General features: G+C 32.9%; 3 protein-coding genes across 6 annotated transcripts; 2 read left to right on the top strand and 1 right to left on the bottom strand.

Annotated features, from left to right (window-relative positions):
- The first annotated feature begins 344 nt into the window (after window positions 1-344).
- On the top strand, window positions 345-6,578 carry LOC7472974 (MAR-binding filament-like protein 1-1). Of its 3 annotated transcripts, none has more exons than XM_002299601.4 (5): window positions 345-778; window positions 2,571-2,663; window positions 4,132-4,175; window positions 4,279-4,419; window positions 4,625-6,578. In XM_002299601.4, exons 1-5 carry the CDS (start codon window positions 499-501, stop codon window positions 6,419-6,421), a joined length of 2,355 nt encoding a protein of 784 aa, XP_002299637.2. In that variant the 5' UTR covers window positions 345-498; the 3' UTR covers window positions 6,422-6,578. The 3 variants fall into 3 exon arrangements, with proteins under 3 accessions (XP_002299637.2, XP_024448666.1, XP_006369171.1); XM_006369109.3 differs by having other exon boundaries at window positions 349-778; window positions 2,566-2,663; XM_024592898.2 differs by lacking the exon at window positions 2,571-2,663 and having other exon boundaries at window positions 348-778.
- An 813-nt stretch (window positions 6,579-7,391) lies between these two features.
- LOC7486643 (uncharacterized) lies at window positions 7,392-9,727 on the top strand. Its single transcript, XM_006369108.3, has 3 exons — window positions 7,392-7,959; window positions 8,077-8,303; window positions 9,257-9,727. Exons 1-3 carry the CDS (start codon window positions 7,736-7,738, stop codon window positions 9,262-9,264), a joined length of 459 nt encoding a protein of 152 aa, XP_006369170.1. The 5' UTR covers window positions 7,392-7,735; the 3' UTR covers window positions 9,265-9,727.
- Window positions 9,728-19,914: 10,187 nt separating this feature from the next.
- Window positions 19,915-24,568, bottom strand: LOC7472973 (probable sulfate transporter 3.4). 2 transcript variants are annotated; one of them, XM_024590197.2, is made up of 13 exons: window positions 24,201-24,568; window positions 23,614-23,662; window positions 23,273-23,480; window positions 22,801-22,972; window positions 22,429-22,494; window positions 22,221-22,334; window positions 21,991-22,107; window positions 21,672-21,798; window positions 21,309-21,595; window positions 21,041-21,231; window positions 20,739-20,824; window positions 20,426-20,502; window positions 19,915-20,347 (listed from the first exon to the last, which is right to left on the bottom strand). In XM_024590197.2, exons 1-13 carry the CDS (start codon window positions 24,519-24,521, stop codon window positions 20,297-20,299), a joined length of 1,866 nt encoding a protein of 621 aa, XP_024445965.1. In that variant the 5' UTR covers window positions 24,522-24,568; the 3' UTR covers window positions 19,915-20,296. The 2 variants fall into 2 exon arrangements, with proteins under 2 accessions (XP_024445965.1, XP_024445957.1); XM_024590189.2 differs by having other exon boundaries at window positions 19,915-20,327; window positions 24,201-24,566.
- Between the last annotated feature and the right edge of the window lie 1,171 nt (window positions 24,569-25,739).

Here is a 25,739-nt window from a genome sequence, read left to right as displayed (position 1 = left end):
TTGTTTACAATGGAAGAGTTAGATTAATAAATTTGAATTGAATTGTTATTGTAGGAAGTTTTTTTATATTAATTTTGATTTTTCCTTATAATATCACACATCTCTTTTTTTTTTTTTTTCAATATAAATTTTGTTTCCTTTGATATATATATATATATATATATATATAAACGTGTAAAATAGTGTAGAATAAAATTACAATTTTGCCACTAATTAGAACATTATTTCCTCTAGTCATCGGGGAAAGGCTCAATGGGGTTGGTTGAGCGGATGCTGCCATCCATAACTAGCAGCGGCAGCTGATAGCATACACATTTGGCAATGTTTTCAACTTCGAAGGGCATTAGCGTCATTTGCGTACCGAAAGTGAAAATAACACACAATACGGGAAGAAAGACAAAAGCTTCCACTGTAGAGAGGCAAGAGAAGAGAGCCACTGAACCACTGCACTGATCCTTTCTATCACAAATTCTCAATCAAGAAACCAAACACAAAGCCATGACCATGAGCTTCTCAATGGGAAGCTCTTATTTTTTACACTCTCACTTTCCTTCCTCCACTTCTTCTTCTTCTTCTTCCCAACCTGTTTCCTTTCATGTGAAGAACAACAGCAATAATAATGAAATGACCGGGAGGAGGAGAGTGGTTTCTGCTTGTATGGGTCAAGAGGATCCAATGGACATTGTTTTCAGAAAGAAGAGAGCTATTCTTTTTTTGGGTATTTCAGTTCTTCCTTTCTTGCAACTCAGGGCCAGAGCTCTTGAAGGTCTTGTTACAAGTGAGTTTAATTTCTTGGTTTTTGGTATTAGAAATATGGAGTTTTGTTCTTCATTTTTTTATTTAATTGTTGTACATGGTCAAATGGGTTTTCTCTTTTCATCCCATGTCTTCAATTAGTGGATAACAAGTGGTTTGATGCGAGTGTGCTCTTGTTTTCGATTATTACTTGGTTCTTGTATTTTATCTGGTGAAATGGGGGTCACATCTTGTCTTTAAATTGTTTATATTTTAGAGAAAGAAATTTATGGATTTGAAAATTCTAGTAATTGTATTTTGGCATTAGCTACATCTCTATGCAGCTTGGTGTTCTTACTTCTTGGTACCGGACGGCGGGCATGCATTTTTGAGTATGTCAATGCCTGCCTTCTTCTACTGTGTTCTCGTCTTATCAAGTGGGTACTTTTGGGGTGGGATACATGTACAAATAGCAAAACTGGGAAGTGAGATGAAATTTGAGAAATAATGTTTGATTTCAAGCAGACATTATTAGTTAAATTGTGTGAGCAAATATGCTGTAAATTGGTTTAGCTATGTCATCAGGAAACCTAGGACGCAGTCACATGGATGAATAAAACAAGTTTATGATATAACCCCCCCCTTTCAGGGGTAAAACATCAACTTTGACAACTAAGAAATAGAAGTAACATCTACGTGTGTGAGCTCCTGACCAATGAAGGGAATCGGGAGAAAAATATGTGTGCGCTCTTTCACTTTTAGGAAGCTTAGCTAAGAGTCTGTTTGGTTATGGGTTTGCATGTGCTTTTCCGAAGTCTTTTTTTAGTGCTTTTGAATGACTTCGATGCGGGAATGTCAAGTACAGTAGCAAACACAGATTAAGTGATGTGCTTCCTGGTCACATATTCTAGGCATACGAGAAGACTGTGTTCTCTGAAGGAGGTACGCATCTGTAGTAAATCCTCTAGATCTCTGCTGCCAAACAGAAGCGTGATCTGATTTACCCTGTGAAACTGCGTTTATCAGTTTTGAGCAATCAGTCTCCACAATCACTATTCCCAGCCCATGTCCCTGAGATGAAAAGATAGCATTCACTCCTGCTCTGTGGTTGTCTCCTGCCTTCTGTCTGTTTTGTGAACCATCAGTATGATCAAGTCTCATACTTGTAGAGAATTATCATTATCAAAACCACAATTATGGAGATGGAAAATTGTGTGTATATATATATATATAAATGATTATCGTAAACTCAACAACAGTCTTTGTTTGCATTTCATATTTTTACTTAATTTGAGAGCTTCCAATATCAAGAGAAAGAGAAGTCCATTCGTAGTATGATTGTTATGAACTTGCTTTCCCTTTGTTTAGCCACTGGTTCACAGAGAAAGCCTAAAGCATGTTTAAAGGTTTTCGGTGAAAATAAAAATGTGTCTCTTTGTTGAAGAAACATGTTCACCTTTGGTGCCTTTTTAACCTTTAATCCAGAAACCTGATTTCTCATCCCACACCCATGCATTTGAAATTTCTTTGTCAAAATTAATCCTTTGAAACCTTCTATTTCTCTGCAGATATTACTGAATATAAAACTTCTTTGTGTGACATCAAACCTCTTACTACCTTGCACGTTTGTGTTTCAGTTCTAGGAAAATTACTTGGTTGATAGTTGTTGGCTTTTACCTTATTTTTGAATTTGTTTATATAACATCTAGAGACCAAAGATATTCTCAAATCATGCATTCTTTCTTACTTTTTATTTATTCAATTTGTGTTGCGGATGTTGTGTGAATAAGCTTCTATTTTGATGAGAATTTCCTATAACATCTGATGTAGGACAGAAAGAAGAAATTTGGGAGGAGAGGAGAGAAGAAACTGGAGAGAAACTAGAGGAACAGAAAATGGGGAAACTGTGAAGGAAACGAATGAGATAGGCAAGAATTTTTTGTCAATGCTCAAAGTTATTCTTTTAATAATAATAGTGTATATTATAAAAAAATGAAAAGGAAGTACACAAAAAGGATTGGATATCCTCCAAAAGAAGATACATAAATTAGGAAAAGAAGATACATAAATTAGGAATCAATAAAAAACCAAAATGAAGATAAAAGGGCACTCTGGTTTTACTGAATTGTAGCTAAGGAAATATCTCAAAAAGTTTCAAAACTTTACACCAAGAAGGCATGGCTATCTGCCTATCTCACCTATAACAGCTGTTTGGAGAGGTGATTCACAGATTCTTGTGTTCTGCTCTGTCTAAAATCTAATTACTTAAGATTACATAAGATTTCAACAAAACATGAAAGATTTCCGTAAATCCTGCCTTCCTTTTCCTTCCCAAAACCCACCAAGTACATCAACAACAAATCTTCAATTCTACTCAAGGACCACCACTGCTCTCAAAGGCAAAAAGTCTCTTCATATCCCAAGAAAAGATGAGAAAAACAAAATAACTTTCTTTCCCCCAATTAAGAGATATAGCAAGCCTTGTGAAGCCTCCTCATTTTCAAAAGTCAGTGTTGATCTTATCAAGCACCACTGTCCAAGTGAATGCCTTCATCTTACATGGAAAATGAATGTCAAGGTATTTGAGATTGAAAAGGCTCGCAAGAAAAAAGTATTGGACCTCTCCGAAGTCTAGAATTTTAAGAAGTACAATGATATCTTGTGTTTCCTTGTTTTTCATGGGACTGGGAAAAAAGAGATTCCAAATGACCAAACTTTGTCCTTGTAAAATTTAGAGATCGGAAGATTGTGTGATTTATGTATCTTCCCTCTCATATGCCCTCTTCTAATGAAGGAAAGAAATGAGTAGACACAGTGATATCAATTTTTTTGGCTTACATGAATGACAGAAGAGCCAACTTTACATCCCACTCCCTCCCATTAGAGTGAAGGCCATGGTTTACTAAATGCTCAGTCATTTAGCAATTGTTGTCTTAAAATGCAATAATGGATTTCCTTATCAAAAGCCTCATTCCCTATAGGGATCCTAAGTAGGAAAACCAAAATCCAAAACACTCGATAGAAGTATAATAAACTCTAAAAAGACTACTGTAACAGATAAAAGAACTCCTTACCAAGTAAAAATCTTTAATAATTAAACATCAGCCTGAGATGTCTTGCTTCCTTCTCCATCAATGTCGAGCACATGAATGCTGAATGATCTAGGAAGTCTTGTGGGATTAAGTGAAAAGAGGTGGAGGTTTAAGCTTAGTCACAGAAAGGCATGAAGAATGAAGTACATGCCACGTATTGTCTCTGATAGAGGTCTTGAGTGTCCTGAATGATTTTCTGTTTTTCTTGGAGGAGTAGTTTTTCATCATTACCACTATTGTTTTTGCTGTCTTATGAAGCATGCCTGTCTTTTTATTGATTAAGCATTTATTTGTCTTACTTCAGAAGAAGCTACACTCATGGCACCAGAGGAGGACCAAAAAGAAGAGGTTTTGATCTGTGCTTCATAATTGAATAAATCCTTACCATTTTTTTTAAAGATTGCAATAGTGAGATTGGAAATTTTTTAAATTGAGCTGTCTTTGTGAACAGCTAGCAATTCAAAGATATACACCGCCAAATCCCTTTCTGTCTCTCCTGAATGGCCTCGGCATATTTGGTACTGGTGTGCTTGGTGCACTCTATGCATTGGCTCAGAAGGAAAAGAAAGCTACTGATAAAACAGTAGAATCTGTAAGTCACTGTTGACCTTTTCTTTCAAGTTCTTTTTACATCCTGACTTTACTAGGATTCATTTGGACTTTCAAAGGGGAAAAATGCCCTGTATTTTCTCCTTAGGTTAGGAGGTTACAAAGTCTAACTATTTCTTTAATTAGTTGTTGTGATGCATTTTTTATGGTTATATGTTTTAATTAACACATGCACTGGTTGGGCACAGATGATATCTAAACTGAAAGAAAAAGAAGCTACCATTGAATCCTTGGAGAAAAACTTTGAATCAAAGCTATTAAATGAACAGGAAGAACAGATGAAGCAACGGAAGAAGGCAAAGGAAGAACAACAGTTTTTATTGAGTCAGCTAAACTCGGCAAACAGTATAATTGCAGGGTTAGGACAGGAGCTAAAAAATGAGAAAAGAATAATTGGGGAGCTTAGAGTTCAAGCAGATGGTCTAGAAACCAACCTCTCAAAAGCTGGGGAAGATAAAAAAGCTCTTGAACAACTGTTGAAGGAAAAACTGAGCATGATTGAAGCCTTACAAGATAAGATCAGCTTGCTTAGTTCGGAGATCAAGGACAAGGAATATAATGCTCAAAATCTCAGCTCTTCACTTGCTGAGAAGGAATTGGAGCTAAAGAACTTGAATTACACGCATGAGCAAACAAATGGTGAACTAGCGAAAGCATGCTCAGAGATCAAAGGATTGAAAGATGAACTACTGAAAAACAAAAAGGAACTAGAAATGAGGAATTCTGTGGTGGATGAATTAAATTCAAAGATCAGTTCTTTAATTGTTGAGAGAGATGAATCTAGTAGGCAGCTTAATACTATTCAGGAGGAGTACAATGATCTGAAATCATCCTCTGAAAAGAAGGCTGCCCTGGATGCTACACTATTGAGAGAGAGAGAATATGAGCTTCATGTGCTGAAGGAAAAGCTTGAGGTTGCTTTGAATGAAGCAAGTGGCAACCAAGCAAGGATTGATGACTTGACTTGGGAAAGGAATGATTTGAGAAGAATGCTTGATGATGAAGTGAGCAATGCCAAGAATCTAAAAAATGAGCTCCATAACACCCAGGAAGCCCTTGAGAAGTTGAGAGAGGAGGCCTCTGATCTGTCAGAACAGCTCGAGCTTTCACAAAACCAGTGCACTGAGCTTCAGGCTGAGGTCTCAAGGATTCTGGCTGAGTTTGCTGAAGTTACAGAAACCCTGCAGAAGAGTGTTGAGAAGGCAAAACAAAGTGGTGACTTGTTAGCCAGTGAGCTTACAGCAATGAAGGAACAATTGAGGAAAACTAAAGAGGAGCTGCAAGTTATGTCACAAGATCTGGAAATGGTGACTGAAAATCGTGATAGCTTACAAAAGGAGTTGGTAGATGCGTACAAGAAAGCAGAAGTCGCAGCCAATGAATTAAAAGCAGAGAAGAATATAGTTTCTTCTTTGAATAAAGAATTGCAGAACTTGGAGAAGCAAATGTTAAAGGACAAGGAGTCAAGAAAATCACTTGAAACAGATCTAGAAGATGCCACTAAATCCCTTGATGAGATGAACCGAAATGCTTTGATACTTTCTGGAGAGCTGGAGATGGCTAATTCTCGGATTTCAAGCGTTGAAGACGAGAAGCAGGTGCTTTACAAATCCCTAACTGAGCAGAAGAATGCAGCCAAAGAGGCCCAAGAGAATATGGAAGATGCTCATAACATTGTGGTGAGGCTTGGGAGTGAAAGGGAGGGTTTGGACAGAAAGGGAAAGAAACTTGAAGGAGAATTGGCATCTGCTAAGGGTGAAATATTGCGATTAAGGAGTAAAATAAATTCTTCGAACACTGCTGTAAATGATCAGGAGAGACAGAAAACCGAAGCTGAAGACTTGCTATCAAGGAGTAAAACAACAAATTCATCGAGCACTGTTGTAAATGAAGAGAAGTCAGAGGGAACTGAAGCTGAAGAGAAGGTCACAGTGAATGCAAAGAGAAGTGGTAGAACTAGAAGGAGAAGGGCTAGTTCGCAATGAAGCAGTGCTTGAAATATTGCCATGATAGTTTTGTTTGCTGAGCTGTTTCTTTGTTTTTACGTCCTTCCCCTACGATATATATATATTTTTCCTGTAAACCAAGTTGTTGTATGAATGTGATCCCGAGGCATAACATTGAGGAAATTCTTGTTCGTAATCTCTGTTTACTGTGTCCAATTGCTTTTACTTGTTAAAGTTGAATTCAATCCTGTGATCTGCAGGATCATCATATTGTGATTTTGAATACATGTTCTATAATTTAAATATGATAATTTACAACAGATCTTGGTAGAAAATAAAACAAATTAATGAATGGTTTTTATGTTCTAAATCAACTCGTAACCTTATTATGGGGCTGTCAACCTGGGTTGCCAGTGCCAACAGGCATGCTATGTTCTTAACTTGACGTAGAATATGTAATAGATTAATGTGTTTCACTTTTTTTTTTTTTTTTAAGGAATCTCATGCATTGAATCACTGTGGTTTTTTTTTTTTTTTTTTTAAGAACCCTTTAAATTCTCCTCTCACCTATTACCCAGAAAAGCCAGCAGCCAGAGGGTGCAACTGGCTCGTTGCCGGTTGAAGCTAGTTAGTTTAGTTGGGTTCATATTTTGTTGGTGGTTGAATTATTTTTTTATTTATTAAAGTTTAATTTTTTTAATTTTAATTAATTTTTTAAATTATTTTAATATTATATTAAAAATAAATTATTTTAATATATTTTTATGTAAAAAATACTTTGAAAAATCTCTTTTTATATATTTGATAAAATGGTACAAGTTGCAGGTTTTTCTTTTAAAAAAATTAATATTAATATATTAAAACTACAAAAAAAATAATCTAAAAGTAGCAATTTAATAATTTTACCAGTAAAATATATTTTAAAACACATTTTTAAATAACGAATTAAACAAGAAAATAAAAAACAAACTAGCACTCTCCCTCGTTTTTTCTCCCCCTCTCTTTAACACTGTACAGATAATAAAATAAAAAGTGAAAAACAGTAACAGGAAGAGAGAGAGAGAGAGAGAGAGAGAGAGCCTCTCAAGTCTTTTTCTTAAAATCGAACAAAAATTGAAGAAGCAGAAGGATTGTTTCTTCTTGAATTTTATCCCTTCTTTTCCCTCCTCGTCTATTTAAAAATAAAAAAATTTAGGGTTTCAAATCTCTTAAACAGAATTTCAATTGCTCAATCGGATCTGATCTTTCTACTCGCCAAATCAACCAACCGTTTCTTTAATGTTATAAATCTGGAAAATAGAATTAATTATATATAAATAGGGTTGTTTGATTTTTGGTTAGAAAAGAGTCGTCATGTTCTATGGTGCAGAGGTATGGGATCCATGGCTAATAGCAGCCCAAATCGTATGCCTTCAGTGCCTTTACTACCTCACTCTTGGTTTCTTTTTATGTTTTCTTGTTGGCACTCGCGTCTCTCGCTTGACTCTCGTTTATTTCTTTGATTTCGCCACTATCACTACCTCTACTGTCACCGGTCGCTGTGTCATTGCCTCCCTTCTCCCTTCCTCCTTTGCTGGGTAATTCAATTTATGTTATACTTAGTTTTTTTTTTTTTCTTAATTGGGTTTTGTTTTGCCTCTTAATTGTTGTTGTTTTGCCTCTTTTTTTGTGTCTATATTTTTGTTTTTATGTAGAGCTGGGTATATGCTGTATTTGATTGAGAGGTCAAAGAAGTGCTTAGATTTTTCAGCCACCCTCTTTATCATCCATTTGTTTATATGCATCATATATGGAGGCTGGCCTTCCTCGATAACATGGTGGGTCGTTAATGGTACTGGGTTTGCTGTGATGGCCTGGCTTGGTAAATATTTGTGTAGCGAGCGTGAACTCCGGGAGATTCCCATTTCGCGATATCGATCCAGTAAGAAATCTCTGCACATGTTAAATAAACTTCTTAAAAAGAACCTTATCTGTGAAATGCCGTTGTGCTTCATTTCTTTTTCTAGTTTTCATAGAGTGGTTTGTGCCTTTGGGGAGTAAATAAAGTACAGTTTTGAGTTACTTGGACCGAAGTGCTCAATGAACTTGTTTATGCTCGTTTATTTAGCAATTCTGCTGGTGTTAACAGTAATTTGGTTGTGAAATGCAGGTTAGATTTGGCTTAAGTGCACAAATAAACAGGCTTTCAGTGGCAAATGTTTAATTTTCTGTTCAATGAATGTATACTGATACGTTTGAAAGCTCGTTCTACATCTAAATGCATGTTGCGCCAGCTGCTTATTTAGTTTGTTTTTAGGTCTTTCCCCATGCTCTTAGAGCAGTTTCGACTGTGAGGAATGTAGTGGGAAATGATTTAGTTTAAAGATTGAACGTAAGGATAAACTGCATGTTGATCAAGCAATGCATTTGTTTTAGTTTTTATTGTCTCTGTGATATATTTATTGTTTAAGGTGATAGCCTAGTTCATTCTTACCATTCATATGGCTACAAAGTTATGCATTATGAAGTGATACCATCCTGAAACTAGTTTCTACCTAAAATTTTAACAAGTTCTGATATCAACTGGTTATTGTGCTTGGTTTTGATTCTGAATCGATTAATACTGATTGGTGGGAATTTTATTTCTTGTTTTACTCCAAATGTGAGCCAATATGGATACTGGTTTGTCTCTTGCAGTATCATCTTTTATACCAATTCCTTTTCACCATTATCAGAGAATTAATAACCCTAACTGACCTCATCCTTCTTTTTCACAGTTTGCCTTGCTATCCTACCAGCATGCATGTCTAATGCGGCTGCTTTTTTTCATTCTCTCCTTTTGCTTTCTAATTTTTGTTCTTTCAGAAATAATAATCTCAGACTATTTGCCTGCAGATGTTTGACCAACAAGAGAAGTCAACACGAAGAAAAGTTTTTTTTCTGGGACCACAATGGTGCTTATTCACAGCTTTCAAGGAGCTTCTGTAACCTGTGTGACGTTTGAGGGATATCAATCTAGACTGTGATAGTGATAGTAAGGGATATATAATCAGTTAAATTCTGTGCTGGTGGTGATGATGGAGAATGACCAAAGAAATTTGAAGATGGTTCTCAAATGACATGAAGACGGATCACATGAGAGTGGGTACGCATTGTATCAGGAAACTCTTAATTTACAGTTTTAGATGGTTCTTGGAAAAGTTGATGCTTGTTTTCTTCTAGTATTGCTTTCTGGTATAGTGTTGTATTTTGATATGACAAATGTTTGAGTTTCCATGCATGTCCATGAACTAAAAGAAATTTGTTGTATCATGAGACATCTTTACACGCCCAGTAGGCCAATATCATTGCACTGGAATCACTGTATCTTTACTTCTTTTTTTTACCTTCTCTTTTCTATGATCACGTGGCCATAGTTCATCAATCAGACTTAGATTCCTGTCCCCTTGGTGTTTAAGCACCCGGAGATATAATTCTGTACAATAGGTCCTGTTTTCAAGGAAGCTAGCTACAATAGGTTTGTTTTCAGCCTGAATGACTTGCTGGCTTTGGTTTCTAGGTGACCATCTTGCAACGTCGGCCTTGGTTTCCTAGGTTGCATTGCTGTTTGAGGTCTGGGAACCTTATACTTTGTTCCCTCTGTGTCTGCATACATGCTGTTGTATTCATGGCATGCACCATTTCCCTTACTGATGGGTTCAGGTTCATGGGGAAGTGCATTTGCTGCACACCTCCATAACATTTTCTCAACACTCTTGGTTATTTTGTCAAGCGAGCAAGCTTGAAGCTCACTTTATAGCAGAATGATTTAGCATAGCAGAAAAAGGGTGCGGTTCCAAACAAGCTCTTCCCGTCTCTGATCTTTTGTTTTCCTTTGCTCAAACAACCAAAGTCATAAACATTCAGGTGCTTGATACGATTGTGGAATGTTATCTTGCCATTAAGCTCTACATAAAGCCATGTCTTCAGAAGTACATTATCACATAGTTGACAAGTCCCCCAATATTGGATAAGTTGTTTTTTCTTTTCACCATGTTATGCTGCCATTCCAACAGAATGGTGGAGCTTGAGTCGTTACTGCTGTATTCTGTCTTGTGTCATGAGCGGTTCAATCTGATATCGTTTTATCCTTTAGTGCAGCATTAAGTTCTTTTCTTCATTCTGTCTAGTACTAAAATATTCTTTGTTTAGCTTAAAACACAGTTCTCTCTCCTCGGAAGTGCTTTACGAAGTGTGCTTTTTTACATTAGTCAGGAGTTTGCATTTAGCGAAGTGGATTAAGATTCTTGCAGTACCAAAGAAATCTAATTTCTCTTTTCTTCTTCCACTGGTATCAGTGAACATTATAATTTCTGGAACACTTGTCTGTTGATCGGTTAAACTGCCCTTTTTAATGACTGGTTTGAGCACGTTAAGAAACAAGAAAGTACAAAGGTAAATTAAGGAGGCTTTCGCTGATATATTAAGGAGGCTTTCGTTGATCAACACTTGTCTGTTGATCGGTCTATGCCTTGGCATTTGTGAAAGTAATTTTAGCCGGGTCTTTTTTATATGCATTTCAAGTGTTCTTTACCTGCTAAAAAAACTCCAAATCATAAAATATAAACGCTTGTTGCCATTGTTGTCTCAAAAATATTAAGATTGCAATTGAAACTCGGTGATGTTTTTGTTTAGTTCTGTTACCGTAATTGCTCCAACTTGGAAATAATGATAGGAAAGAACTGAGCAGTGAAGGAATCCCCTCCCTTTGTTTGATTTCCAACAGGGTAACCCCACCCTTCTGTACTATTTATCATTGAGTTTATAAATGGATTGATTTTTTATTTTAAGAGTATTTTTAAAATTTAAAATTTTATTATTGTAAATTAATATTTTTTTGTGTTTTTAAATTATTTTGATGTGATAAGGTTAAAAAATATTTTTTAAAAAATAAAAAAAATATTATTTTAATATATTTTTAAATAAAAAATATTTGAAAAAATAATTAATACTATATTCTCAAACATCCTATGAATCATCCTAAGAGTGTGCTTAGAGGGTGGCAAAACAACCTATGCGGACAACGGATTCCAAGTCGCAGTGAAGTCAGAGCATTACCCTCTAACTCTAAGCCCTAGAAATACGTTGCCTCAAGTTTGCTCAACCATGTTAAGCTTTATTACAATCTACTTAAATGCGAAAAGTGCAAATTTAAACTCTAATTTAGTATTGATTTTTACTTCAAGTTAATCTAATCTAAAAGGTATGAATAGAAAATAGTTTAAATATTTTTTTACAGTGATTGTTACGAATCATGTTGTTCGTATAAGATTTGTTTTTTTTTTTTTTTTGCTTGGAGTAACTCAATTGTCTCTAGGTATTTCTTTCTCAAGATGCATTTGTTTTTCTACCAAAAGGTAGAAACTTTTTTTTCTTTAAAATGTCTATTAATATCTAAAATCTCTCTATATGATGTGCTTCCCTAGGAAGTGTCTTTTTTTTAATAGCGAATATGTCATCTAACCAATCAGTTGGTTATACATAGCACTGATTTTATTTATTTAAAATATATTTATCATTAATATAAAAAATTTATATTTAAGTTTTTTTATATTTAATATTCATTTATATTTGATTAATGAACCTATTGTTTAATTAATAAATCTAGAGTAAGGATAAAGTTCATGAGATAAAAATACTTTGCAAATGAAATTACAAAGTTGTTATAATTATGAGATTCATATTGCATGAAAACATTATTCTTAAATGACCCTGGTCAATGTTCTATTAAGATTAGACATTAATTAGAGTTGTTGAGACCATTGCATATTATGTTTCTTCATTTATGAAAGGAAATAATTGTTCTTATAAACTGAGGTATGAGGGATACCTAAAACTAATATACAGTTGCTTGTCAGATGACATGTACACTGAACTGACCCGCAAGAGAATTTCATATGGGTAGATCACTTGTCTATGGAAAATACTCACATGACGGTTGTGTAAGTGATCCCTAGATTTGAGATCACTAAATTATCTTATATAGGGAGTTATGTTTTGATCTTGGTACACGTTGTCTTAATAAAGGGTAACAAAGAAGCAAGTATTGGGTATAACATAAATTATATGAAGATATTTAAGTAATCAAGAGGATTCATCATCCTAAGTGAATTAGAAAAAAAAGTTATATATATTCTCAAATAGTATTGATTGAGAAATCCTTGGCTAAGGTGAAATGAGTTTTGAAAAGAGTTTCAAAATCTTATTCAAAGTATCAATTACTATAATGTTGAGAACTAACATGATTTGACAAAGCAGACATACTCCATAGTATAATGTCTTAATCAGAACATTTTTGATGAAGAGATAATAACTAAACTGAAAAACTAGTCACTAAAATGTTAAGTCAAATCACTTATGATATTTTTTAATATTTGAAAGATCATGACATGTTGCTAAACATTGTACTTGATATTCAAATATAAATCAATTAATTATTGAATTGATAATACATTAAATTATCTAATCTTATTTTATTTAAAATTATGATTTATATTTGAGCCAACTTATTAAGGAACCTAATAGGCCACACATATAAGAATCATTGATCATAAATTAAAATGGGATGATTAATCAAGTGTGACTTGATTGTAAATAAATTTTAGAAATTAAGGACTGAAATGTAATTAATACATGGTATTACTATTCTATACCTATAAAAAAAATCAAGTGAGGACTTGATTGAATAAATTTCTAAAATTATGCTAAAATAATATATAATATTATTTCAGGGGCAAATTGATATTTTTGTTTCTAAGGTTTTTTATGTTTCCCTATAAATAGAATACATTGCCTCTTATTTCCTAAGAAAAAATAAGGTGAGAAAAGTATAGTACAAAAACACTTAAAACACAAAAAAAAGGCTAACACTCTAAAATATAACAATTCATCTCTTATAAAAGGGTTTAAGAGATTTATCACTGATAGTTCATGTAGATTACCGTTAGAGGTTGAACATTTGGACGACTTATGGTTTGCGAAAATCTAGCCTTGAAGCATATATTTAAAGCCAAAAAGAACATCTGATCTTCAGTTAATCTTCACATAAACCCTAAACAATTCTAAGTCTATCTAACGAGATCATTGAAACTCTAAAAATTTTAAATTTACCGTTCATGTTGCATATATATGTTTCGGGAAACCCAATATTTTCAACAACAAATTCAACCAAATAATATTTTTTTTAGGTTCACACACAAGTTGACTCCTCTTTGATGATATGTTGGATGATTTTTTTGTTTTGGAAGCACATATTAATAGTGATGTCATATGGAACACTTTTTTATAGGCATTTATTAATCTCATTTGGCTTGGTTGTACAGGCTTTAACTAGTTAGTTGGTTGTGCATTGTTATAGATTTTTTTCATATAATACTGTTAAATCTGATTTTGTTTGACAAGTCAACCTAATGATCTGCTGATCTTGTCTTTGGCTTGAGTCATAGTTCAAATTAAACTAGTTAGAAATTGACTTGACGTATCCATTTATGACTTAGTTGACTTGATTCAAAACCTTGTTTTACTTAAAAATATATATTTAAAATGATATCATTTTAATATTGAAACAATAATGTTTTGGTTTGACCTGGATTAATCTACCAAACCAGTGACCCAAGTCATGAGCTCAACTGAGTTTAATAACTTTGATTTTTAAAATATATTTTTTATTTATTTATATGATAATAAAAATAGATATTTGTAGAAAAGACAACAAATAAATTATGGAGGAAAATGCATTTTTTTCATTAAAATTGTCTTTTTTTATTCATGTAATATTTGTTTTTATTTTGACAACAAAATAAATTTTTTTTTATCACCAACATAATTCATTAAATAAAAATTAATATCAATTAGAAAAAAAAAATTTGTGAAAACTATAATGACTTAAACTAAAAAAAATATATTTATTTTTAATCAAACTAATTTTTGTATTCTTGAATTTCTTTTTTATCTCAACAAAAAGCATGCCCTTTCTTACAAGAAGCATTATTTTTTAAGTAATTTTATTTTATAATGAAACCATGTTTCAATTAAAGTTTTTTCTTTTTAAATATGATTTTAAAAGGACAGGTCACCTGTGAAAATAGACTAATTTTTTAATTTCAAAATGGACAGGTCGCCCATGAAAATATATCAATTCAGGGAATCATGGATGCTTACTGAAGTTCTTTTGAGATTTAAAATGGTAGGTCATTGTGAAAATAGACTAATTTTTTAATTTCAAAATGGGCAGGTCGCCCATGAAAATAGATCAATTTGACTTAAACTAAAAAAAATATATTTATTTTTAATCAAACTAATTTTTGTATTCTTGAATTTCTTTTTTATCTCAACAAAAAGCATGCCCTTTCTTACCAGAAGCATTATTTTTTAAGTAATTTTATTTCATAATGAAACCATGTTTCAATTAAAGTTTTTTCTTTTTAAATATGATTTTAAAAGGATAGGTCACCTGTGAAAATAGACTAATTTTTTAATTTCAAAATGGACAGGTCGCCCATGAAAATATATCAATTCAGGGAATCATGGATGCTTACTGAAGTTCTTTTGAGATTTAAAATGGTAGGTTATTGTGAAAATATACTAGTTTTTTAATTTCAAAATGGGCAGGTCGTCCATGAAAATAGATCAATTTCAAGGAAGCATGAACACTTGTTGAAGTTTTTATGAAATTTAAAAGGGCATATTGCCTGTGAAAATAAACGAGTTTTTGAATTTAAAAATGGACAGGTCGCTCGTGAAAATATACTACATTCAGGGAAGCATAGACGCTTGCTAAAGTTCTTTTGAAATTTAAAAGGGTATGTCACCCGTGAAAATATATTAGTTTTTGAATTTCAAAATAGACAATTCGCCCGTGAAAGTAGACCAATTTCAAGGAAGCATGGATGCTTAGTGAAGTTCTTAGAAAATTTAAAATGACAGGTCGCCCATGAAAATAAAGTAGTTTTTAAATTTCAAATTGGGCAGGTTGCCTATGAAAATAAACCAATTTCAGGGAAGTATGAACGCTTGCTGAAGTTCTTTTTGAAATTTAAAAGGGAAGGTCGCCCACAAAATTAGATCAATTTTTTAATTTCAAAATAGGCAGGTTGCTTGTGAAAGTAGACCAATTTCAGGGAAGCATAGATGCTTGTTGGAGTTCTTTTTTAATTTAAAAATGGCAGGTCGCCCATGAAAATAAACAAGTTTTTGAATTTTAAAAGCAAAGTTTTTGGATTGGTGGATCACCTAACAAGTAGGACAAACACTTTTTCTTTACAAGCTCACTATGCAAAACCTTCATGAGATTTTGCTTCGTAAGCATTGTAAAAAGAGAACATTTGTTGTTACTTATTTTTTACCCCACAAAAAAATCAAGAAAAGAAAAAAGAAAACCAAAAAATACAAAAGGATATACATGAGGAAAACTTAGAAGATTGCCCAGGTTGGTGATGAAGAACAAAAATAACAAGTGGAAAAATGAAAGGACCATAATGTACAAGATTGACAAAGTTGACGACCCAATTCTGATTGATAAAAGACCTATTCGGTGAAATATTTTTATTTGGAGGTAAAGAAATACAATTTGGATAATTAAGAACTTAATGAAGATTTTAGAAGGCTTAATCAATTTTATTAAGGACTTGATTGAAAGGAAAATCAGTGTTTTGGAGTCAATTTGGGTTTTAATTGGAAGAAATTGAAGTTTAGAGACTGAAATTGGACTTTGAAAAGTTTAATTGGTTAAATTAGGGGTTTAATTGTAAAAACAATAAGTGGTTTGATTGAAGAAATTCAAAACTAAGGACTAAATCGTAAAAAGCACGATACTTTAATGGTTGAAATGGACCAAATCAAGAGCCAAATTAAATAAAATTAAAAGTTTGATAGTCAATTAAAGGTCCAAATGCACAAATTGAGAATCAAGGACCAAGATGAAAATAATGCAAAACTGCAGGGTTAATGATTGAGTTTGGTATGGGTGAAATTGCATGAAATTAAGAGTTTAATAGGCATTAAAGGTGCAATTAAAAGCAATAAGAAGAACAAGGACTACAATGAAATCTGCCATATCCCAAATTAAAAACTCTAATTTCTAGGGATTTAATATAGATGACACGTCATTCAACCTCTATTCATCTTCTTCCTTGGCAGTTTGTGATGATCAAGTTGACATCTTCCAAAAGCTCATTGTGGAGTTCTAAACCACCAAATGGCACGTAGTGTTTTTGTAAATGGAAGAGAAACATCCCCTCTATAACCTCATTTCCATAAAATTGGACGTTTATGTCTCAATTTCCTAATCAGTCATCACTCAATTTTCAGATTATGAGCTGATTGAGTTAGCACCTTCAAGTGAGTGAATGTGGAGCTACAGACCTCCAAATTAAATAAGGTTGGATCCAAACAAAATATGTGCACCCCTTCTACCAACTTCAGATGGTCTTCAATGACGATGATGTTAGAATTGCTATAACAAAACCTTGAAAGTAGCTAACCCAATAAGCCTTGACTAAGATACCCATTTGTATAAAATCATCTAACTTTTTCATGTGTTCACATTTAAAAATTCCCAAAGGGTTCTTATCAAAGGCTGGAAACAATTCTCTCAAGATCAAATTGGTTAAAGTGTCAATTTTGAACCCCAAATTGGTTAAGCATGCTTATTGTTTTAATTTGGTAGTTTTGAAAAATGGAACTTAATGCATGTTTATGATGATTTAATGTTTTTGTTAGTCTCTTTTGATTCAGTTATGCTTGGTATTGATAATGTAATTTGTGAGGATAAAAAATAATAGATTTAGAGGCCTAAAACTCCATTTTCTGGGTATGACAACATGTTCTTCAATTCTAGGTTTCTGTTGGGCAATGTTTTTTGTGTTATTGGAAAAAACATTGTCTTAGATCCATGATTTAGACTAGTTTTGATCCATTTATTTATAGTAAATCATTTGGGCAACTCGATTAGTCAATAATTTAGAATTTATTTGCATCATTAACAAGTTTTTAGGGGTTTTAATCCTAGGGTTTTGATTTTCAATCGAAACCCATTTTAATCAAATCCTAGATTTGTAATGATAATCGATGGATTTAGAGGCTTGATTCTTGATCTATGCATTTTTAGGGCAAATATCTGTCACCACAATATAAGAATTATGGAAAACCCTTACGCCTTCTAGGATAGGCGAGCCCTGTTAGGGCAGCTGCATGAACCCTTTTCATAAAAATTATCTAGGCATACAAGTTTATAATAAATTTAAAATACTAGATTTATTCATAAAGTAAATCTTTATCCTGAATCATAGATAAACTACCAATTAGGAACCTGTTAAAACTTTTAAACTATATCTAGACCACACAATGCAGTTTATCTCATGTAAGGTGCAATAGGAGTGTTAATACCTTCTTTAGCCACAATCAATCATTTACCTTTGAATTTTTTATAAGCCTAGTACACCCGGGTCTTTTAGCAACTTTAAACTAAACAACTAGGTGGTGACTTGACCCCTAACATTGCTCGGCCACGTGTGATAATTGCCATACTTAAAAGATTTATGATGAGCTTTCTTCACATATGTTAAAGTGACACTACTTTCAAACTGATGGTGAAGCTTGAATAGAGGTTGACTAGATATGTGTAGTGACACTATACTACAAGGCTTTTTTAAAAAAACATAAAAAGTGAAGTTCAAGTGCCACAAATATATTTTAAAAAGGAAGAAAAATCAACAATTTAGGTTATTGATATGATTGGGTCAAATAAATTGATTTTATTTTAATTAGATGATAAAAAAATATGCAAAGATAGTAAGTGAACCAAATAAAAAAAAAGATGATAATAATAATGAGAAAATGATGAAAATTAGTTTTAAAAAGAAATATATTTTGAATGAAAAAATTGAAAAACAAATCTTTAAAAAAAAGACCCTAGATGCAGAGGAACAAAAAAATATATCTTTTTTTTTTTTTTGCAAAGAGAAGTGCTTTTGCTACTAAGAAAATGAATGGATAATGTGAATGTTTAAAATTTAATTAAACTAACTAGGGTTAACTTACTAAATTCATGATCTAGATCATATGATCGAGATAACTCGATAAAAAAAATAAAAAAAATCACAAAGCTAATTTTTTATATAAAAAAACTATGTCAATTGATTAAATATTAAAAAAGTAAAAAAAAAAATGGTCATTGTTGGTACTGGATTCAAATGGTTCTAAATGTGGTGTGTGCCATGTGCTGCAGGTTTCAGCTTTGCAAGAATGTGGTGTTTCCGAGGTATCATAAGATTTTGCTGGAAGAAATGGAAGGAAGAGTGAAGTGATTAACACTAAGATTTGAAGGACTAACCAAAATCTTCAGCGTCAGGTTGTATTTAAATTCTCCTCTTTTTAATTTTTTTTTTTAAATCACAAGTTGTTCGAGTTTTATAAACTTCAGAGTCAATAAAAGTTTACATAATCGTTAATTTTAGAGTCTATGTGATTAGTCGAAGTGCACACAAACTGGCTCAGACATTCACATTAATAAAATAAAAAAATTCCTTTCTTTATACATAGGTCATTTTGTCTGCTTATTAATCGATTTCCATCATCACCAATTGCACCGAACTTGACTTCTTTTCTTTGATCAATTCACTGAACTTGAGCAGCTAACTCAATTTCTGGCCTTTTGTGGACAGGTTTATTCGAGAAAATCTGCAACTTGGAGATCATTGAAGAAACAAAACTAACATGGCAGCTAGGATTGGTAAACAGCCATTTAGATATGCCATAGTTCACGATAACTTTTCAAATTTAGATATGCCATAGTTGACGATAACTTTTCAAATTTATAACTTAGATTTTTAGACCGAAAACACCTATCTAAAAGAACTCAATTTTTAACCAATTAAATGTTGAAAAATAAAATTAAAAAAATAAAACTCAATTATACAAAAGGATTCATAACAAAAAATAGCAATTAAAAAAATAAAAATCAAAATTGAAATAAAAAATAAATTAGAGGATAGCTAACAATTTTTTATTGAAGGACAACAAAATCAAAAAAATAAGGACCAAATTAAAAAAAAATAACATATCATAAATTGATATTGAATGATAAAATTAAAAATAAATTGAAATTTTACAAAAGAGCCAAGAAACAAAATTAGAAATAAAAATAATAAAGATCAAAGTTAAAGGACTTTTCTTAAATTTTGAATATTCAATATAATTTTTGAGGGGAGAAAAGAGAAAATATATAATTATATATATTATCGGTGACAAATCATCTCACCATCGATACAATGCACCCACTAACAGGAAGAAGATACAAACGATTCTTACAACACAACAAAAAAAAAAATTAGCTGCTAGATGATACTACACACTTTGTTGGCGTCTCCCACTTAATTACATGTGCTTTGTATACACCAACCAATTTAATTTTTTTTATTATATATTATATTTATTAAAATATCAAATTATACATTAACCAACTTGATTATAATTACAAAATCAAAATGGAAAGGAAGAAAAAACCTAATGCACCATTTAAACAAAATTTATTTTCAGGATAATTTAGTAATTTTATTATATTTTTAAAATATGAAAAAGACCAACTTGTAATGGTCAGCACATGTCTTTCATCTATTTTAATTAAAATGAAGCAAAATTTTCATGGCCATACACTCCCTTCAAAAGGGAAAAGAAACAAGAAAACAGAGGAAAAAGTCCTTTCCTTAATGGGCTTTTAACTCCTTATGTTAAGTCATCTCTTCGTTTCTTTGCATTGCCTCGTCTCATTGCAGTCCTCCGGAAAATCAGGTTGAGATTTCCACAATGCAGAAATATCAGCCACAGCTTCTCCAACTGCAAGGTATATTCCATTCAAGCCAAACGAGTCCAGCATTTTAGACTGATGTAACTTTTCCATCACACTTCCGACGGGATTTGCCAGCACAAGCTACATGAGAAAAGTACAAACTGAATCAATGAAAGAATAATTTGGTTTTAAAATGGCCTACACACAGCTAAGTGAGACTGATTTGGAGACAGTCTTGCCTTAAGGGATCTTTTCTCCATCATCTTTCTTAGTTCACATAGCAAGTCAATACCACTTGTGTCTATGGCCGTCACCGCTGAAAAAGATAAAAAGATTTACAAGTCATAGCATAAGGGATGATACCAACTATATATCTTGAGCTTGAGTTCGCTGCTACTAGATTTCTAATGATCATATTGTCATGTTGTAGCTTCAAGTTTTCGTAACAAAATTCTTGTTTCACCAAAAGAGAGACGATCATACTAATAATGTTCCAGAACTAAGATTGATTCACGGAAATGATCAAAGAGTCATGGGGCAAATGGAACCCACCTGTCATGTCCAAAATTATGCATTTTAATGGACTCCTGTCATTTGCTTTTATCCACTCATCTTCCTCACGAATCCACCTTAATATCCTGCAAAAAGAAATTCCTTCCATCAGAAAATCCTAAACAGTATTCTCGGGCAAACTTGTTGTCAATGATAAACCAGCAGCGTGAACCTTACAATCTAATCTTGATAAAACTTTGAGATATGGTTCACATTCCATATCAATAATGATCTTGGGATTGCAGGAACTTCTGAAATACCATATGTACTTTTGCAATATATAAAAGAATGAAGGTAATAACCTCTCTTGGAGGTAAGTGGAATTTGCGAAGTAGATGGGTGACTCAATAGCAAGAATGAGAAATGAAGGAACCCTTGAAGCTTCCTTATATCTGCTGAGGCTATGGTATATCTGAGTTCCTTTTATGTTCCCCATAATTAAGGAGTTTGGACGGGTGACATGCAGGAGAATTTTGAATACTGAAACTCCAACCTGAATTCCAACAAAGGAGTCAGGCATCGTAACAAAATATTAAACATTCGTATAAACGTGAGAGATTGAAGGCTTACAGCTATTCCAAGACCCAAAGGCACTGAAATGAAAAGCACACCGAAGAAGGAGCACAAACAAGCCAAGAAGTCAAGTTTGTCTACTTTCCACAGACAATACGCAGCCTGGTAATCTATGAGACCAATTACTGCTGATATGATAATGGCTCCCAATATAACATTGGGGGTGTAATAAAACAGTGGCATGAGAAACAATAGAGTCACTAGCACAGCTGTAGCCATTACGATGTTTGAAACAGCTGTCTGTGCTCCAGCATTATAGTTTACTGCTGACCGCGAAAATGATCCTGCAAAAGTAACAGAAAAGACCAGTTCAGAAAATTTCACTATCACAAAGCCACCAAAAAAAGATCAAAACTTCACCTGTAGTAACAAAACATGAAGAACAAGAGCCGGCCATGTTCATGAGACCAATAGCCATCATTTCTTTGTTACCATCCACCTGGTAATTTTTCAAAGCTGCGAATGTCCTTCCCACAGAAATTCCTTCCTGAAAAAGAAAACAAGGAAGAGTAGAATATTTAACAGTGGAAGACATTACCATGATTTTTCAGAAATATGGTAATGCAATAATCAAATAGTAGGCAGGAAAATAGTACTAGTATTTTTTTTTTCCTTCCCTGATTTAGTGTTACTTTAAAGAAGGCAAGAACCCCATAGTTTTAACTTTCATCCAACTTACAGTGAGAGACAGAATTCCAGTTACAATGCCAGTTTTGATAGCCAGTTCCAGATCAGGACCACTAAAATACAGCATGTTAGCTGAAGGTGGATTCAAACCCTTCGGCAAATGGCCAATCTGTTGAGGGATAAAAAATTCAAATTTAGAGAAGCTACCCTTAAGGACTTTGTCTAGGACTAACTGTTTGTGTTTTACATCTAAAGTAGCAAGCTTAATAAGCCAATTCTTACAAATGAGATTTTGTGAGTCTTCGATCTGAGGCAGAACACTAAAAGGGTTGAGAGAATCACTGATGTTAATGGTGCTGCTGCTGACACCCAAAATAGCTTTGCTCTTTTCATGCTCTGCGTCAATCCATCAATATCCAACTTTTAAGAACTATACATTGCAATGTAAGAAATCATTATACTATCTTCATAAGCTAAAAAAGATACATACAATATGCCTTGTCGTCAACATAAACACCAGGAAGCTGAAGCCCATAACAATTGTTTGCCAGGACCACTGCAAATTAATTGTAATCATGTCACCTTATGAAATCCTTGTGGTGATAAATAGCGCATGGCAAGTAGAATGATGTTAATTTAATAAGAATTAAAACAATCTTTTAAATAAAAAAATTTGGACAAACAAAATGAAAAAAAAAATTTGGAAAAAAATTGGCACCTTTTCCCAATCACTTTGATTGTTGAGTTATTAAAAAAATGGTTGAAAGTTAGCAGATTCCTGAAGATGTTTCTTGTCATTTTATTATTATTATTTTTTTTGTATTCGCACCAAAGCTTCCTTGCACTTAATTATGCCACTTGCCTCGTCTCTGTGTTTGAAAACTGAGGACATTACAGGAATAAATTGCATCTTGCTAGTAAAGTGAGAAATTCCAAGCAATCCTTTTAACTGCTGCAGAGATACTATCACAGCTGCACCAGACATAAATCCAACAAGAGTTGCCTTTGAGAGAAAATCAATTACAAAGCCTAACCTGTAGCCATCAAAACAAAAGCAGTTAATATTCAAGAGGAAAAAAAAAGACAAAACATAGTGTGCTCGAATTGAAAAATAAAATAAAAGTTGCTACAAGTTTCTCCATGTTGATTTTTCCTATTGAAAGCAACCATTTTTTTTCTAGAATTATTGAATTTTGCTTTCAGAAAGCTTGTGATAAACATGAAGAGACTAAAATTGACTTGTGCTTTTGTCACAAAATCACAAACAGAACCACTTCTATCCATTTCACAATCAAGGGAACTTCCCAGTTCAATACCAACTAATTTATCTATACCTTAGAAGGCCTAGAGAAGCCTGAAATAAACCAGCAAAGAAGGTTGCAGTGAAGGCCAATTTCAGATAAAGAATTGGCTCATCCCTAGGAGAAACTGTTTCACTTAGCATGGATCCCATGATTAATGATGCTATAGAGACTGGACCAACACCAAGGTGGCTAGAACTCCCAAGGATAGCGTATATCAAAGGGGGCACAAAGCTTGAATCTGCACCAAACCAAAAATATTATTATTATTAATTCAATTTGACCGTGAATTGAAAAGGTTAAAAATCACTCTTGTATCTGTTCATAAATGAATTCCCATCTGAATACAGAGTTGTCATGGTATTGATACTAACATAGTCCCACTATAGGTGGCAAATTTGCGAGTTTTGCATAACTGATTCCCTGCGGTGTAAAAATTATCTGTCAGATGACCTAAAATATTATTGAATATTAAATTCACATGAAATGTTGAAACAAAACGCATCTTCCAAGTAAGACAAGAAAGAAAAAGAAAACCTTGATTCTATTAATAAAAATAATTTCTTTTTGATTAACAAGTTGACTGATAATTAAAGATAAACGCATTTTACACTGCCACTTTCCCACTAAATTAATTAAGAAAAAGGCCTGGCCCCTCTAATTAATGATCCAAAAAGAAATGGAATATATGCGCTAACCCCCAACTCAGAGTGCTTTGTCCATTAAGGCTCAAAAATCAGATGATGACAAACATCATCAACGCAACACATGCATAGATAATGTCCATATATACATACATGCATGTTCTATTTCCATATATGTATATACACTCTTCGCTTTTCTTGGGTGACAAAAACTAATCAGTATCATAATTACATTTACATAACAAAAAAAAAAACATGTGGGTGCAAAACGCTGTCTGTAAGTCTTAATGCATTTGTAGGTGTAAGCTGATTCTAACCTGTGGGATTGCAAGGCTAGCGATGGTTAGACCGGAGATGATATCAGACCTCAATAGTTTTAATCTATACTCGGGTGCCCATTGAAATATGGGAAACAAAAATTGAAGACCCAGAAGCAGTTTCTTGCGCCAAGTTTGGTTCTTGAATCTGTAGAGAGGATCATCAGGGAAGAAGATCTCAGAAAGCCTTTGCTTGAGTTTTTGGAGAGTGGTTTTTTTGGGTGATAAGCAAACAGTGTGTATCTCCATGCCTGGCATTACTGGCTCAGTGTTGATTCTATGGCTAGAGAAATCTTCTACCCTGTTAGAGTTGACACCCATTTTTTTTGCCAAGGCGAAAGGTTACCAATTTGTTGAAGAACCACATTAGCATGGCTTAGAATTTATAGAGAGAGATGGAGTGGACGAGGGGGGGCATGTGTCAGGAGGATGGTAGTTACTGAGCAGTACTTGCTGGATAGGGGTATTTTAGTCAGAAACAATATATAGTGGCAGGGGTATTGTGGTCTGCTTTTGGGTACAAAATACTGTTTGATGTTGTGGGGAATTTTTTGAAATTTATTTTAATTTATTTATATGAGAATTAAAATTGATACATGTAAAAAATGTGATAATTAAAAATATAGAGAAAACTATATTTATTTAGTCAAAATTATATTCTTTCATTCATGTAATTTTTTTTTTTTACAATAATATGTCTTTTTATAAACAACTTTATTTAGTAAAAACTAATGGTAATTAAAATAAATATTCATAAATATTCTGATGACTTTAATTAAAGGGGAAAAATGTATTTTTTTTTAATAGAAAAACTCCATCTCTTTATTCTTGTATTTTTTTTATTTTTTTTTGAAGAAAACATGTTTTTTTAGAGGCATTTTTTTAAATAAAAAAATTATGATAATTGTTAATGAAAGTTGCAATAAAAAAAATAAAAGAATCATGAAACAATCATTTCTACGCATTTATATGATTAAATCTAAGAATAAGAAATATGAGAAATTATATAAAAAATAACAAAATATATATTATATTCGTATTGAATATCAAGGAGTAAATTTTAAGAAATTACACTTATTAGATTAATACATAAGTAATAGTAAAGTCATTATTGATATTACCAGAAAAAGCTTTAATGCTCTTCAGAATTATTGTATAATTGAATAATTATTTAGTAAATGGAAAGTCAAGGATCAAGTTTTTGAAACCCCAAAACTCATTTTTCAACTTGTTTTGACATGAAAATATATGAAAAACATGATAGGAACTTCATTAAACCCATTTTAACCCTAAATTCCCTTTAATCAATCAAAAATCCCAAAATCAAACCAAATAAAAAAAATATTCTTGAGCCTCCTTCCACTTTTTTCAACAAGATTAAGGCATCATTTGGTGGTGCACTGCACCACCAAACACAAAAAAAAAATATAAGTCATCTTTAACTCTCTTCTCCAGGACGAATTCATCGACACTAAGATTGGTCTTATTCGTGACCAGAATGTGCCTGGTCGACCTCTTTCTCTCTCCTTTTTTTCTAGC

Source organism: Populus trichocarpa, chromosome 1 (assembly GCF_000002775.5).
Source record: "Populus trichocarpa isolate Nisqually-1 chromosome 1, P.trichocarpa_v4.1, whole genome shotgun sequence".
In the NCBI taxonomy this organism is placed as follows: domain Eukaryota; kingdom Viridiplantae; phylum Streptophyta; class Magnoliopsida; order Malpighiales; family Salicaceae; genus Populus; species Populus trichocarpa.
The sequence above is the reverse complement of the archived record's forward strand: the minus strand, read 5'-3'. Positions and strand labels throughout refer to the sequence as shown.